At 33.5% G+C, this 18488-nt stretch overlaps 1 protein-coding gene across 2 annotated transcripts in view; it reads right to left on the bottom strand.

Annotated features, from left to right (window-relative positions):
* Window positions 1-18488, bottom strand: part of FSTL5 (follistatin like 5) — a 261207-nt gene that overhangs the window by 60102 nt on the left and 182617 nt on the right. For both annotated transcript variants that reach the window (XM_035550439.2, XM_050710405.1), the window contains exons 7-9: window positions 8896-9016; window positions 2622-2783; window positions 578-712 (exon numbers count right to left, since the gene is read on the bottom strand). In XM_035550439.2, the coding sequence (XP_035406332.1) occupies window positions 578-712; window positions 2622-2783; window positions 8896-9016 (418 nt within the window). The remainder of the gene's footprint in view (window positions 1-577; window positions 713-2621; window positions 2784-8895; window positions 9017-18488) is intronic.

Genomic DNA, 18488 nt, shown 5'->3' with positions numbered 1-18488 from the left:
TGTTGTCACTGTTGGTTCACATTGCTCGAGAGCCACAGTTATCAGTGCATAAGACAGCAGAGGCCGACTAAAACTGATCTGGACCTGACTGAGCACTCCTAGCAGTTGAGATCAAGTCCTGTGATGATGGGATGTCACAAGAACCAAGTCCAACTCTTGATACACGTCAAGAACATGCAAGAAGAAAGACTAAAAAAGTTTTTTTTGGTGTCTCCCCCCTGCTTCCAGGAACCACAAATCAGGATTATTATTATTATTATTATTATTATTATTTTTAAGTATCTGGTTCCTCTTCCCTTCATATGCAACTAAGGTTGCATGGGGAAACCATCCAAACTGCAACAGCAATGTAAAAAATGTCAATTCACAGAATGATTTGAAAATTTCATTTCACTTCTAGATGAACTTTTAGATTACTCACTCTGCCTTCAGCGACTTTTAAATATCATTATTTAAACATTTTTTTTAAATAATTTATTTACACATACTCATTTTATTTAATGTTTCATAATTTTTAATACCGATTTCACATTTAAGTAAGAGCTACATGTATTTTTATAGTTCTTATAATACTTACGGGTCTTTCGAGCAGAATCTTCCACAAAAAGAGAAGAAATGTCTTCATCCACCCCTGCTTCATTCTTTGCAATACAGGTATATGCTCCTGTATCTTCGTAGCGCACATTGCTAATATGAACCTCACTGCCATTTGCTGAAAGGAGAGGAAAAATTCAACACACAGACATGCTACAGTGCTTTCAGATTAAACATTCAGAAGGCTTTCTCTGCTCATACTAATTAAACTGTTTTCACTCCTCACTTCATAACTTGGAGACACGCCAAACTAATCAAAAGGTATTCAAGTGGCTAGTGTACAGCATACACTCATTCATCTGACAGAAATCTGGAATGCCTCCATGGATTTTTCAGTTTGGAGCCAAGTATCAGTCTGAGATTTTATATAGGTTTAAATGACTATGGTCCCCTTTAAAATCAGGTAAATATTGTGTGTTCGTTATGTTGTATTTGGTCACTTGACACTCTATTACACAAAATAACCAAGACTTCCATGGAACATAATGGGGTAAATCTTCAATATAAATAATAATTTTAATAGAACTAATTGTTTCTAGCAACCAGAGGTACCTGGTTTTGCGTTCTTGTAAGTGCAGTGTAACAACAGAAAAAACATGTGCACTGAAGTTTTATACCTACGCCAGTGTAGCAGTCTATGGAAACTACCCTCTGTAATAGTTTCAGGAGCATTTTCAGACAAATCTCTGACAAAGGAAACATAAATGGGTTTTACACGTGAAAAATAAGCAATTGCACACAAATGAGGAGTTGTATGTCAGCTTGAGTAGGAATGTCAACAAACGGTCCTCGTTTAATGGGCAAAGGTCTTTTTAAATAACATGATATGAATAATGAATCAACGCATTGTAAGTGTGGAATACTTTTTCTGCTGTAGGATCTATATTTTAAAAACAGTTTTCAAGGTATTTTAAAAATATGGACAGGGAGGAACACTGGGTCATGGTATAACATTCTCTCTAGACCACCTTTTGCTTGAAACTAACATGTAGCTAGTTTAACTCTGGGATTGAAAAAAATCAGAAAATGCAATGGGATTTTCAAAACATTATTTCATAAAATGCAATCAAGAAAATAGAATTAGATGTCTTTTGTTTTGAGAAGAAACAATGCTATTTATTTATCATAAATACATGATACAGAGGCAAGAAGAGGAAAAAAAAAGGGGGGAGGGAGAAACTTTCCACTCAAATCTCTACAAGAGAAATCAATAGAATGCTGCTATGAAAGAGACATTCACCAGAAAGAGTCCACCATTAGCTATGCATAGCAGAAAGTCTTTCTGTAAGACAATTGTTCGCATACATCCCGGAGAGAGGGCCTTGAAAGTACAGAGAACTCCATCACTTACAGAGAAGGTAAAACTGTCTTTACAGAAGCAGTTGCCATCTACCTGTCCTACTGTATCTCACACTGCAGCCTCAATTCTATCCTATCCTAATCCATGTCCTATTTTTGCAGATAAATGAGATAAAACTTTGAAAAGAAAACTGACCGCACAAGGTTTTTTTTCTATGGCTGATCAAATATCACCAGAAGGAGTACATAAGAATGTCATGCTGGCTGGGCAGGTTCACTGAAATCTCCAAGCCCTGAAGATTCATAGAAGATTCACAGACTTGCCTTTAATGTTGTTTAGAAGTTAGATTTCCTTTTAGCTGTGTTGGTTTGGTTTTGGTGTTTGTTTTTTTTTGTTTGTTTGTTTGTTTTTGGTGTAGTGTCTTTGCATTCCCCTTGAGGTCTGCTGGGACCCCTCATATAAAAGCACAATCACTTCATATATTTCTCCTCCTATCCTTTCCACCTAGATTAACATTTACTGGTAATTCTGCCAGTTAGTACAAACCTTATTTCAATAAAGATAAAGCAGAGAAAATGAACGTGTCTTCAGGAGTAATTGCAAGACATCATCTAAAACATTTTAGCTGACTTCAACCCTTGTTTGAAACTTTGTAAGGACAGCTAGTACAGAAAGGATGCAGTGATAAAGCATTTGGAACATGTAGAAAACAAATATACCCCTTTACCTTGAAGGGTTAGCTGTTTAGATAACTTTGGAGTGATATCAATTCCATTCTTCAGCCAGCCAAGTTGTGGGTTAGGAATACCTTCAGCATGGCACCGAAGACTAGCTGTCACACCTGGCTCCCTTGCCTGACTCTCTGGATAGACTCGGATGACTGGTGGAACTGAAGGCAGAAAACAGTTATGATTTAGTGGAGAAGAGTATTATCTTCATTAAAAAAAAAAAAATGATTATAAGCAACTCTAAAGAGAATTGCAGCTATATATAATGACAGTGCAATACACAGATGTGGTATTAGTCACATATTCAGTGACATTCAATGCTGAGCTCTGTCACAGTAAATTTTGAAGTAGAAAGAACGTTCTGTGAGTAAAACCTCTTTTCACTGCCTGTGATGTCAAAGAAAAGCCTGAATTCTAATTCAATAGATTTAGAATTGACTATTATTTTTTTATTTTTCCTTAAATTCCTTAAAAATATATGAATAATGTAGTCAGCAAGTTATGATGTGACATACAGAGATAACTGTCTTATTTCACAAAACTTTTCTTTAACACTTCCACCTCTACCTTTCCCCCCTAAAACACCTACCAGTGACCTATTCTATCTGTATAACACATGTAATCACATTTATAATACTTACTACCTTTTGTTTATACTTAATTATACCATTCTGAAGTCATGTAAAAATTCGAAGTCATGTGTTGTAGGTATTAATGTGGGAAATTTCTTATGCTTTCTGAGAAACTTCTGTCTCACTTAATAAAATGTATGGCTGCATTAGATATGTGCTACTGGACTACAGGAACTTCTGTACCTGATTTGGAGCTTTCTATATTTCTTTTTACTTTAATTAATATAATAGTCCTAGAATGAACTATTGCTTATCTGAAAGCCATAAAAATAAAAGCAAGTCAGTTTATTGTGTTATGCAGACTACTTGATATTGCGTTTCTTATCAGGTAGATCAACAGAATGATAAATTATTAATCGTATTGAAAAGTATACATAGCCATGTTAAAAAAAAAAAAAGTTTATACTGTATGTGCTTTATGCATGTAACTAGATAACTGAATTTTACCAGAGTATCTCACACATCTGAATCTGAGGCTAATTTGATTTAAGTCCTGGTACTAAAGCATCTGATTTGAATGGTTTCTTTTTGAACTCTAGAAGTTCATAGCTCAGACTAGTCTTCTGAGTTTGTTAGCAAGATATAAGAACTGTTGACATCTCTTTTACAAGGTTTGCTGCAATGCATGCTTACCAACTAAAAATTTGCTGCATACTACATCAATATTGACATATGACATCAAAGTGGACATATTCCTATTGGTAAACAATGATTTAATAACCTCGCTGCATAGAATTGTTAAATGAGTAATTGTTGATCATATCTTTAAATACATATAGAGAAAAGTATTTTGAAGTTGTTTCTAAACAAACAAAAATGAAAAAACAAAAACAGAAAACAACAACCTGTAATGAAGGTTAAAGAAGTATGTTTCCTATTACCCAAAGTTTTGTTTAATGTAGCTTTAAAAATGTGGAATACTTAGCCGGTGTCACAAAACACAGCTGGATAGAGGATGAATTATCAGTTTATAATGAAAGAAGGTAACAAGATCAAAAATTAACTGTGTCTATTTTGGCAAGAGATTAAATATTTTCAAATGCTATCCAACTGTTTACAAGAAATATCCCAGCATGCCGTCCTATTAGAGCATAGAAATGCCTCAGATTTCTACGCTGCAAGAAATACACAAATGTACTGCATCTCAATTAAGACGTGAAAATCAGTAGGTTGCAGGGATATTTTAAACCCAATTAGAGATGAGGGTCTTTTCAAATAACATATATGGAAAATTACACATAACCCCAAAATGCCACCTACAAAAATATATTAAAAGAACGTGGAAGAAGATTAAAAATGTGAAAATTATGGCTGCTAATTGCTTAGACTACCAGCTGAGAGCATGGGCATATCAAAAACAAGGATTTAAGGTTGTCATTCTCTTTTTCCAGTTTCTGGAAGGGAGTGCGCATGGTATTTTCATCATTCAAGCATTTTCATGTCAAGCCTGACATTGTCGTGCCTCTTTTCCCTCCACCTCTTCCCAGTTTTCTCCTCTCTCTGGCAGGATCTGTGTGGCCTGTATTTCTGGAGTAGGTCCTGTTCCCTTTAGCGGTATTCTCCCAGACACCTCTATATTTCATTTCTTGCCATATTCATAATAGAATGGCTTGGTTTGGAAGGGACCTTAATGACCATCTAGTTCCAACCCTCTGCCATGAGCAGGGAAGTCACCCACCAGACCAGGTTGCCCAGGGCCCCGTCCAACCTGGTCTCAAACACTTACAAGGGTGGGGCACCCACAGCTTCTCTGGGCAACTTGTGCCAGTGCCTCACCAACCTCTGAGCGAAGAATTCCTCCTAACATCTAATCTAAATCTCCCCTCCTTTAGTTTAAAAACATTCCCCCTTGTACTCTCATTATTTGCCCAAGTAAAAGGAAACTCTCCATCTATTTTATAAGCCCCCTTTAAGTATTGAAAGGTCTCCCTGGAGCCTTCTCTTCTCCAGGCTGAACAGCCTCATCTCTCTCAGTCTTCCCTCATGGGAGAGGTACTCCAGCGCTCTCATCATCTTCGTGGCCCTCTATGGAGGGATATTTTCCCTCTGTTTCCTGCCACTTCCTAGTTTCACCAGCAATTCTGGGTCTGATAGATTATCTACATGACTAAAATTTTTTTCAATATTTGCTTTGCATTTACATGTTTGGTTTCAAATTACCCTAGAGCCTACCTGTAATATGCCCCTAGGAATTGTGGAACTGAGGCATGCAGGCAATTGAAATATTAGTGTAGTGTGGGCTCAGTCTGAAAAATTAATTTGGCATGACAAGCTTGATATAAACTCTTTGGGCTCATTTCAGTCACTTTTTTATGTAACAGCATAAATATTCACATAAAGCAATTTTTAAGCACACAAACAATGTAATCATTACTGCTGACTTTCAAAGAGGTATATTCTAATGTCTTAAAAAGAAGTCTACTTTGTAAGGGAGAAGTCATTACACAGGTTAAAAGGGGGGGGGCGGAATGTGGGGAACGAGACAGGACATGGAATGATTGTCTTTACAAGAATCATACATAATACGTTAACTGGATGAATCCTACATTCAGTTCAACAAGCCACATGGGATTGTTGGCTCCAAATATGATGAATATATAACTACTCGGTACTTCTTACAATTGTTACAAAAACCCCTGAAGATTATTTCAGCCAGGTCTAAAAAATTATGAGAAAAAATAGACTGTTCAATCTGTCTAGAATCCAGAGAGAATGTATCTGTTTAAGAAAGAAACATAATATGTATAGTGAACTATGTTCTTCTATTGCTCTCTTCGTTTTGATTGAACTGAGATATTTTCTTTGGAAAAACAATGATGGTAAGGAATCCCTCAGCCAGATAAATCACTGATTTATATCTGGTTCAGGGTCTGGACTCTTTTCTTTACCTTAGGGTACTAAAAGTTTTCTTTTTTTTCAGTAGGCCTTTTGTTTGTGAAAATTGTTGTCATCTCTCTGCAAAGAACTTGCCTTGCGTAAAAGCTCAGGGAGTAGGATACCATCATTAGTACATAAATAGAAAGAAAAATGACACATTTGTGTTACATATGTGTATACTTTTAGAATAGTTTTGAAGGCAGTCTTCCTTTTTGTTTTTAATAAGGCTAATGATATTTTATTTGCTTGTCTAGAAACCTTGTCAAAAGTAAAATTCCTCAAATTATTCTTTGAAAAATCTAGGCTATGGCATACATATACTTGTAAAACAGAAAAAGTGAGTTATAAAAAAATTACTGAAAGTAAGTCTAAAACTGTCATTGCAATTAATAATAGTAACATGCAATCAATAATAGTAACATCTCTGCTTACAAACAGCATAAATCTGTAACTTGATAAGCACTGAGTTAAAAAGAAAACGCAAACTTTCTGGGTAGTTCAGCTTTTTCAATAACATTTTTCAAGACTTTTGTGTCAGATGTACCTGCCGCATTCATATGATCCTCAGAAAAGTAGTAACAAGAAATACTACTAATTTTAAATAATGTTCCTTTAACGCTTTTAGAGAGAGATGGCTCCCTACCCAGTACAACAACCCACAAGAATTTCTGAGTTTGTTACAAATGTTCTGTTCTGGCAACCATTTGCTAGTTTGTTTGGAAGAACTATTCTTCTATAAATTTTGAAAAGTTGCTGTGGAAAAAAATGGAGGCTAACAAACAAGCAGCAGGGAAATGACACAAATGTTTCTGAAGTACAGATGACTCACCTCTGCATTTATGTTGTCCTATTTGTACCAGATTCTTTTTCAGTAAAGGATTTTAATGACAAATTATGGACTTGATATTTCACGTATTTTACAAGAGACAGTATTAGATATATATTTTTAGCTCCTATGATATTAAGACCAATGCATGTTACCATCATTACCTGAAAACAGACTTACTAATTCGTAGGTTTTTGAATATATGATGTCAACAGCACAAAGGCAAAACACCTGATGGCATGAATTTCAGTATCACAGATATACAGAGGGGGGAAAAAAAATCAAACTGTCAGGCTCAGACTCTCATTAGATCTTATTAGAGCTTGCCCCAGATAAAGTTTTAATAAAATAGATCAAAATTATACTCACAAAAAGTCACACTTAAAACTTTGAAACTTTTAAGTATTATGTAAATATTAATAATTAGCATTATTTAATGAAACAATTACTCTTGGACCATTATGGCTCTCTCTCTCTTTTTTTTTTTTTAATGTTTACAGGAAAAATGCTCAAATATCAACTTATAATATTGCTTACTACATTTATTTACCACATTACTTAAATAAGATCAGACTGAATTTTTTCACCACAAAACATGTCTTTTACAGTACTGATTATCTCTATTGTTTAAAGACTCCAAAGGAAGTTCATTATTCCTTAGGGATGTACAAGGCAATTCAAAACTTGTAGATTAAACAAACAAAAAAAAATTAAGTTTAATTTAAAAGAAAAGTAAAATTATATGTATATATTTGCAAACTACTCAATGCATATAATATAAAAAATACACATTTATACAAATAGACTCGAGAACTTCAAAACTAATTACATTGTTTTCTTTGAACCCTCACATTAGATCTTTGAGATCAGAGCCTCATTATCCCATTAACCTTTGTCTGACTCTCCTGTTAATACAAGTATCATTATATTAATTAGTCATTATCAGAGCTACAAGTACTGACCATCATAGCTGTGCTTAGGAGATTACTACTCAGAAGTACAGATCTAAAGTGTAAAAAATCTGTTCACTTCACCAAAGCTTTAAATCTCAGTGTTTTTTAACTCCATTTATCCACGTTATTAACAGCAAACAATACAATTGATCTAAGGGATTCCTTCCTCCCTTCCTGTGCTCCCCCAGAAATCTGCAACCAAAATGGTATGGAAAAGTACCACTCCAGCAGCTATCTGACCAGAGCAAATATGGATGATTTGCTTAGACAATTTAATTTTTTTATGAATGATATAGGGATCAACAACAGTGATTGCATTTAGAACATAAAGGTTTACAGTGGTCTCCAAATGAAAAATACAATCTTCTGACAGACGTTTAGGCACCAGAAAAGCATAGTTGTCCTATTTAGGGGTGGCTATTTAGGCAGCAGGGCACCAGATAACCTCTGTAGGTCACTCAAAAATTCTGTGATTTTGTGATACAGAGGTCAGGAAAGAGTCCATAGAACTTGAACAGATCAAGATAAATTTAGATGTCCAGATTTAAAATTCACACTTAGATATCAAAATAAAAAACGTGAATTTAGAACCCTACAATCAATTTTAGTGTAGTGAATTTTTTAAATTATTTTGCTAAATGCAACATTCTTAACATTCTTATTTTTCCCTACTTTATGCATATAAATATAAAATACATTATTCTGCAGGCAACACATTCATAGCTGAACAGTTATGTGTGCAGAGGAAGTTGTCTGCACTATCTCACTCTTTTTAATTAATATTACTCATATAGAAGTACTAAATGAAAATGATTATATTTTATTATTTTGCATAGGAGAACAATAAAGAAATATAATTGTATCTCCTTTTCTGTTAAACTGTAATACTTTATTAAAAAGATAAAACAGCAACAACAACAGATCTGCTTAACAAAATCCAAATCCTAATCTCTTATGACTTGGTAATTGCAACATTTTTCCTTACCATTCACTTGAAGAATATGAGTTTGAAAGAGCTTATCATAGCCATCGGCATAGCAGGTGTAATTTCCCATATGAGTTGTGGTCACTTTAGTAATATACAAGGAGCCATCATCTCCAAAATCCTACCAGGAAAGATCAAAAACAAGGTTATCATGTTTACATCTGTATCTATAATAATTATGCTCTTCATCTTGGCAACAAAACTGTGATGCAAATATCACAAATACTCAATCAGAACAGCTGACAATAATCTGAAACACAGACTATTTTTTGTGAATGGCAGAGGTGCTTGATCTTGCTACATGTATTGGGTCTGTAATAGAAAATACAACTTCTATTTTAACAATTAGCTAAACTCTGAAGTCCTAAGAATGTTTGTTTAGCTATGATAGCTATTTGCAGAAGAAAAGCTATTTTGGACTGGGTCAGATCACATAGAAAACCTAAACCACTGCACAATTTAACAAGGTAAATGATATCCTGTAAAAGCGTCGTCATTCTTTGAAACTAACAGATACATAGAAAATAAAATAAAAAAAATAAATATTTTTTCTTCACATTTTAGTTAACATTTTTAACTTCATCCTCTTAAATATCTTTAAACGGCATATAGATTCCACAAGATTAGAATGCAATATTTATCTATCATTTCAATTCCCGGTTCAATCCTCAGTACAAGATCAATTAAAAAAGACTGTTGTCTTCTTTATTACTGTTCAAGATAACAGTCTAGTACAATCTAGCATCTGTAGTGTTGATATTAAGTACCAATTACTTACTATAAACAAGTTTCCATGTCAATTATTGTAAAAAAAATGTATGGAATAATTAATAGTGTTTATTTATAATAAGGCTATTGACAATTGGTCTAGAAACACTTTTCCAAAACTGAAACTCTCACAGTATTCTTTGAAAATGACATGTATACACTTGTAAAACAGAAGTGAGCTATTAAAAATATTTAAATTTATCTAGATTTCTGAAGTCCAGTCTCACTAGTAAAGAGATAACTACCATAGCTCTTTTGTAAGTTAATGGATGTCTGTGCTATGATTTCTCTCTTCTTTTTTGTAGAAAAAAAAAATAGAACATTTCTGTGGCTATTTTACTCAGAGACATCAGTTTTCAACAGGATTTCCCCTACGATATTGTCATTTCATTACTCAAAATATTTGGGGTTTATGGGTGAGTTTTGTTTTTCAATTACAAAACAATGTCCCTGGCTTATTATTAGACTGAGTTCAATATTTGTTTTGTTAATCAAATCAAACAATTCAATACAATGGAAATATAAAACTGTAAGGAGTGTTTGGAAAGTGACAAAGAACTATAGACAGAGCTCTTTAAGACACAATGGTGATATATAATTAGTGTTTTATAGAATAACTCACAAGCTAGAGTCACTGAAAAAACTTGTATCAATACAGACAAACATTGAACTTAAGTCTTCAAATATTAACAGCAATAGAGAAGAAAATAATATTTTAACTTTGGAAAAAATGTTTGATGACACTAAAAACATTGTTACAAGTCCTGTTGGGTTTTTGTTGTTGTTTTGTCTTAAATAGACTACTGTTCAAGTGAAAATGGCATGGTTCTTCTAAAATTAAATTGAGAAACTCCAATTATTTTTGTCAAAAAAAAAAAAAAAGAATTGAGCAATTACTTTAACAATTATTCCACTGCAGCTCTGTTCTGTTGAGAACTTGACATTTAAGAATCATGATGTGTGTCATGAATAACAAGTAAAGGAATACAGAAAGAAAACATTCATTTGACAATGAATCTTTGCTTAGTCGTCTTAGTGTAAATAAGAACAGAAATCCAAAGGTGTTTTTTCTTCATAAAATAATTATTATTTTCTTTGGGTTTATAAAATGCTTTGATATACTAATGCTTGTGCACTAGAGTCTGTGATCATTTACCTGCTGTTCTTCATTATCAGCTCTAGAAAGACCATTGTCAGCTTTCCCACCGCAGAAGAATGTATAGCAAAAGACTGCTTGAACTTGTGTAACATCATAGAAACTAGAGGCTGTTTGTCTTTTTTTTTTTTTTTTTACACCAATTTATTATCAACATAGTGTTCCCTTAAACAACTTATTTTTGCTTTGTTTAAATCATTATCTGTATTCCAAAACCTGATTTTCCTGTCATCTATGGATCACAACGTCCCCCAAACAAGCCCTCGATCCCTAAATGAAAAATATCATGTTTATTTTCTTTTTCACTCAGCGCACGCAAACAGTTCCCTGCTCAAATCTCACTTGCATAATATAACTGAAAATTCAGTTCAGAGATTAAGAAGTTCAGAAAACTGAATTGGAAAAGCAGTCTGGATTTGGGTAGTCTGAAGCCATCGTATCTGGAGTTGACAAGATTTCTTGTTTTTAAATCAGAAAATGTGATTATTCTAGAAAAGAGGACATAACTCCCTTGCAAAATAACTATTGCTAGTGCTTAGTAGTCCCAACTTAAGTCAGGTTCTCGTGAACCCCAAAATAGGAAATATTATATGGTTTTGGGTTTCTTTTAATGTGTTGTTTTATTGTTTGTTTGGTTAGTTTTGATTTTTTGTTTGTTTTTAACCCTTGTAAATTTTCAGGCCTAAATGATAACTCTCACCAGTATATCAGCCTCAGCCTTTTACACAGAGGTGCAAACATATAAAACTGAACAGACTGTATTTAAGAGATCTATGAAGTGGTTAAGAACCTTGTTTGGAAATTTCAGCTCTGTAAGCTCAGTTACTGGCAGCTGATGAATTCTATATACGGTTCCTGGAATACCAGCATGCACCTCAACACTGGTACACAGAAAAAAGGTCGTTTTCAGGCACCAAAGTTCAGATGCACTTACATACTTTCACAGTATTTATTTTGTGGCCCATCGGTCAGAAATAATAATACAATCTTAGGATCATATTAAGATGAAATACAATATGATCTTAAGACCTCTTATGGCATTAAGATCTTCAGCTTCTGAAGAACTTCCTAACATTAACCTGAATTCCAAAACTCCATACTTTGGAAGGAGAAAAAAAAAGTGAAAAAGGATAACATAAAAGAAAAGAAAAAAGAAACACAGGAATGAGGATGAGAGATAGAGATGTGCATTCTCAGTTATAATATCCTCAGAAAAGGTGAGCTTATTGGGTCTTTAATAAACGTAATTAGCAAGCACCAAAAAAAATGAATTAATAGCCCTTTTTATCACATGATAACTTTTTTTTCTGTCTGACAAACCTACAACAAAGAAGAAAGTTATATTGGTTATCTTTGTATCGATTGTTAATAATATAGTCACTACAACACTGCTACACTATGACTATGATAATGACAAGATAATTTGGACGGGAATTTTCCCCTTTTTCTAAAGAAAAATCTTGATTTTCTTACATGAAAAGAGAGAGATTTCTACCTCTGAGCTGATCAGAGAAAGAATTTCACCCTAAGAATAAAAATTTTGCTTTGGTCTGCTATGGAAAAGATGTGCCAACAGTTACAGCCATCTAGGTATTTTCTCAAAAACAGTTTTTGATTTGTAAAAACAACTAGTACACATTATCCCACTCTGTACACTTGTCCACACTTTCTAAATTTGATTTCAGTTTACTCATGGAAGTCTCAATAATAAAAAGTCACTTGTTTGCTTATTACCCATTTGTTTTCCAGTAGTTATCTTCAAATTATTTATTCTGTGTGACCTTGTGAAAAGCTTTTGAGGGTTAACTGGAAACATTTTGTAAAATAATTATTGATGTATTAGCTTGCCAGATAAATTCCACTCACACTTTTCCTGTTGATGTCAATTTTACAACTCCTACTTTCTGCGTAACCAATTTCTTTGTTCATGTTGGCAGAGCAATGTGATTCTGTGGTCGGCTATCACATGTCAGAAAGAACTTAAATTCTATACAGAAATCACAGAATAATTGTATATGGCACCAATATAAGATTTTTTAAGCTTTTCCTTCTCCCTTTAGAGGGAAAGCAAAACCTGAGTTTCCTAAGAATAAATTTTACATACCTTCACTCAGTCTCATATTTTACAGATGCAATAAGGACAAATCATAAATCTAATGAAAATCAACTTACTGGAGAACCAGCTCAACAGAAAATGGCATATCCAGTCAAATTTTCAAGAAAGATCACAGTATTATATAGTATATAGTTGTAATATACAGTAGAAAGCTTCAGATATCCTCACTAGTATCATTCTACTGTCAATACAGAAAAACGGGATCATCCAGTGAGCAATTCATAATGTTTAACTAAATCTCTCGTTCAGATTTTGAGAAAGTCTTTGTGCATATCCTAAGTCTGTCTTACAAATGCTCAGAGATAACCTTTCATTATCTCTTCCTAAAATAAGACTTAATGATACATGGGAAGTGGCCACTAGTTAAATTCAACAGGATTTGTTCATATTCAGCAAACCTGAGAAAAGATTCACATTTCTCTTACTCTAAATGAAGAGAACACTGTACGTATTTACACAAATAGAGACGTACGATTTTTTGTTATTCTTTTGGATGCAGTATGGACTGAAGTTTCATTTCACGATGAGATAGTGACAGCTAATAGATGGTAGCATCTATTATTCTGTGGAAAATTTGCAGCAGCTTTGTGCTATGTTGATTGATTAAAAAAATGTTTTTGCTATCTTGAAAGCTAATAAGATCACTTAGTTCACTTAGTAATAAGATCACTTAAGTTCACTTAGAATCTGAAGACAAACCACACTGAAAAGTGCCATAAAACCCCACGCTCTTGGGTCACTGGTGAGAATCATAACTTCTTTAACTATACATAGTTACATAAAGAGAATTTGGATATTCTACACAAGAGGTATGCACTAGACATCAGCACAGCTTTGCCAAAGTACAGGAGCACTAGCGGCTAACTAAAAAACTTCACCAATCTTTTACTTCCTGAAAAAATCTGTAACTTATGTTATCTCGCTGTGAAGGTGACTGTTAATTTATTTAGACATTCAAAATCTCCAACTGATTATATAAAGTTTACTTCAAATGGAAATTCCAGCATGCTCAGGTAGTCGTTTTTTCTATTGGTTCATTTTACACACAGATATCTTCGGAATGACTCATGTACCATTCAACCTTTACTCCTTTTTAAACATAATCAGATTTAAAAGTTTCTCACATATTTCTCAATTTAACTTCATAACCAGTGACATTAATTTGTAATTACCCAATTTTCACAGCTTATTATAACTTCCGAAAACCATTCTATTTTTTTTAATCAGCTTTAACTGTAGATGTATTTATTAAACTTTAAGCTAGACCTGCAAAAAGAAACTAACTTGCACTATGCAATATACTTTTATGAAATCACAATCCAAAGCAATATCTAATTGCTAGGAGGTCCTAATTCAGCAGAAGAACTGACACAATTTGCACTTTATGATGACTCAGTTTAGGGTCAGATTTGTGGAATGAGCTTGGCAAGGGTATCTCATTTGTACACTATCTTTCTAACACTTTTGTAGAAAGAAAAAGAAGAGTATAAATAAAACACTGAATACTTCCTAAATTGTCTTGATTCTGAAAATATCAGCTCTTCATAATTACACTGTTTAACTAAATTTTATTTTAATTACTTAGTTTATAAGCATCAGTAATAGAGCTCACATTTTATTCCATAGAAGTAAATTCCTCAGGATTTTTTTTATTTTTATTTTTTTTACAACCTCAAGAGAATCTACAAACAATACAAAAATAATCCAATAAGATTTCATGATACCAAAATTTTCATACAGTTTTGATGCAGTCTTTCTAGTGTATGCACTAACAATTCAGGAGCAAGTGAGAGAGATGGTCATAGATTTTTTTTTTATTTTTATTTTTTTTAAGTTTTATGCAGTCTGCAAAAGCCCTGTGATATAAATTGTCTTTTATTACAAACTACCCCCTGTACATGTGATTAAACAACCAACAGATAAAAATAACCACCTTGTCAAACACACAAAATTTTCAAATATCTTGCAGAGAAAACGACTTTAAAAAAGATAGCAGGAGATTCTTTACCTGTCTCTATGTATTACTTGAAGAAGAGACACAGAGGGTAGGAAAAAAAGAAAAAAATACACCTAGTACCTTCTAATCTGATTTTCAAAATCTGAATGACTTACTTTAGATTATTTTTAGTGTGCAAAGGAAAAAATGCATACTGTAACTTGAACAGTTGATTTAAGTTGAACTCTCATTTTTTTATTCAGCAGTAATGCATGATCTCCAGACAACAGTAGAGAGAAAGTAAGACCAGTCACACACATTCCTTTTATTATTAATAAAAGGCGATTTGTGTCAGTTCATTATCAAGTATGTTATATAAAAAACTAGTACATAGATGCTTAGAAAGATTTTGAATGGACTTCCTATACAAAAGATTTTTAAAAGTGCATACCTAAATACACACAATGAAGGGAATGACATCTGTCCACTGGAGTTCTTTGCTCATGTACAAAATCAAAATAATGAAAGCTTGCATGTTAGCAGAGCAGCTTCATTTAAAAAGAGTCTAGCCCAGCGTGACAGACACTAAACTCACCAAAAAAATAAATAAATTCTTGCACAGAGCCTTTAAGTGAACAGCAAATTCCAGTCAATCTGGACTAAGCACTTAGTATGAGCTAGAGTACATGCAAAGTTGAATTACACTAAAAAAAACATTGAAACCTGCAACAATTCTAATACCTATATTAGTTATCTACAGGCAACATCACAGACATAGCCTTTGCTCAAACCACTAATACCATGCTCCATACTCAGTCTAATCATTTATCACAAGAAAACTTTACTAGGCGAGATGAATTTATTTACGTCTGAAAGAAAAGACTGTTCAGTATCATTGGTAACAACCTCAAGACTTTCACAGTAACCACCGAAACTAGTTGTGTAGGAAAAATTCATCCTCCCCCACTCCCTCACCCCCCGCAAAAATTCAGCATTTTAGCTATATAGATGTGAATTAGAAATTTAAATGCAAAATCAAGCAAAACTATAGGATCCTCTAAAACTACCAACAGATAGACATTGTCAAAATTCAGAGTAAATTTAGTAAAACTTCTAGTTTATTTTACCTGCCCTCCAACAGAATAATGAAAACACTTTAGCCATGGACACAAAGGTTACTTATATCCAATTAGAAAAACTTCTGAATGCAAGTTTTTGAAAAAGGAGCTCTAGATTATTAAGATAGCTATATAAATATGGCATAAAAATGACAAGGAAAGGAAGACGACACAAGAATGTGATAACATTTACATATGGTACAGACCTTTGGGTGGTGAAAGAGAAATTGGTCTATGCTAGAGTAGATCATCAATAAAATTTAGAAATTAATGGATATATGGTACTAGGATTATGGGTATATAGATCACTGAGCAGTTTAATTCATAGAAATGTTAAATGCCATCACTTGAAAAGTGAGGCAGACATACCACCTTCTGTTGCAATCCTGTCAGCCCTCACAAATTAAGCAGGCTTGATCTGGATAAGTAATTTGCTTCATGTCACTTCTGCAAGTAGCAGTAGTGGTGATTTTATAGGTGGGAAGCAATTTTCTTTCTGATTCAGTACTGAATCAATGACTTGATACAGTGATCAAACACTTCCAGATGATTTTTTTAATTATTTTTTTTTTGTAATAAATATTGCAGATGCCAGTTGAGCCAATTCCCAATAGGTAATTACGTTCTAACCATCCTTCCTTCTCCTTTCTGGAATGCTTGGGAGGGACAGGCAAAGATGTTTCTTTTTTTGGTGTTTAACCATTCATACCTCTCTCTTCAGTTAAACAGACTCTTAGATATCAAAGCACTTTTGTTACTGATGATGTGGCCCTCCTATTTAATGTACTATAGCAGTGATTTGAAAGTCAGGGCTGTGAGCCACAGGAGGCCATTATTAACAAAGCATCTTTCTTATGCTTTTAAGAAAGACTGACCTTACCTGCTAGCTGTAGCCTAGTCCAGGTTGTTGCCTAGCTTTTAAGATTTTTTTTTTTCCTAAAATAATAACCTGAAAAGCTTGATATCCTTTTTATATCCTTTATGGCTCTTTCACACAACTCTTATCAAATCTGTCAAAAGCATCAAGTCTAGTATAATAGCAAAAGTACTGCAAAACGAGATGGACAAGGTGGAAACATAAATATATAGCTAGTAAAAAATAAGAGAAAATATATGCCACAGAAACAAATGAGCATGCTTATATCTGTACCTAAATAACAAACCGCAATTTTTCATATGCTTACCAGACATTTATAGCACAAGGTGAACTTGCCAGTTTCAGCAACACAAAGTGTAGATATAGCCTACATATATATAGATATGCACACATATATAAAGAAAAGAACAGAGGAAAAAGGCCAATTTGAACTGAAGAGAAAGGATTGCGGGAGAAAGATGCTATGGCTGTGAAAAACCTAAGATACAAAAATTCTCAAGTCAGCTGATAACAATAGATCAAATAACTTTCTGATAATTTTAAAATACAGGAAAGATGGGCAAGAGTGAAAAGAAAGGTGGGTGTGATAGAAGTTCTGGTGTCTCTGAAAAAAGAAGTAATAGGAGAATAATAAAGAATATTTAAATTAAAAATACGGTATAAAAATCAAGAAGCATTCAAAAGATTGTTACCTTAAAGGAAAACATTATCAGTATAAATGAAATCTCTAATTCTTTACTTTTCTTAAAATATTTTCATGTTTCTACATTATCTGCTAATTTGTATTGACAATAGAAAACTTAAAAATAGAACAGGTAGGACAGACACAACTCTATTGCAAAATACCAAAAATAATGATGTAAATGAAAAAAATTGTTATTTGTTTTCATTATATAACTTTTAGAAATTTCTAGAGAGATATTTCTTTTTACTTTTTTATTTTTATTTTGACCAGAAAGTGAGACTAATGGGGGAACAGTGACTTCGAAAACATTCACGAAACATCACTGCATGCTTAGACTTTGGTATAAATTATGCCAAAGATAGGTATTATAGGGCTAGTCTTTCCAAAATCTTTCTGCTGCTTCCATAATACTTGTATAATGTTCATTATTTTTGTGTGATTAAAAATCGTACAACAAAGTTCTGTACTATAATAGCTATATCACAAACAAAATTAGTGAGCATGGATAAACAAGACATTCAGAAATGGCTATTCTTTTCGGCTATTTTGGTTGCTAAGTGCACAAGCTGAAAAATTAAAATGGGTTTCTCAAGTGCATTGCAAACTCACTGAGTTGGCTTATTAGGTGAACTGTGAATGCTGGGGAAGATTTCTCCCAGGGTAAACAGAGGAATACAAGGTCTGTAACCTTCAGTGGCTGCCAAAGGATGTCCCTCCTTTAGCACACACTGCATGTACTCCTATGGGTCACTGGAGAAGCACAGAATCACTGGGAGTTCAGCCTTCTCAGTCGTACGTCATCAACTCCCTGGCACTACAATTCGTCTCTTTTTTACCACATTTTAGGAACAGCATACCTGACATCACAAAACTACCTTTTGGAGAATCAACTGATTTTGAACCTTCATTTCTACAATGCTTAGAGATAATTATAATG

This window comes from Cygnus atratus, chromosome 4 (assembly GCF_013377495.2).
Source record: "Cygnus atratus isolate AKBS03 ecotype Queensland, Australia chromosome 4, CAtr_DNAZoo_HiC_assembly, whole genome shotgun sequence".
In the NCBI taxonomy this organism is placed as follows: domain Eukaryota; kingdom Metazoa; phylum Chordata; class Aves; order Anseriformes; family Anatidae; genus Cygnus; species Cygnus atratus.
The sequence above is the reverse complement of the archived record's forward strand: the minus strand, read 5'-3'. Positions and strand labels throughout refer to the sequence as shown.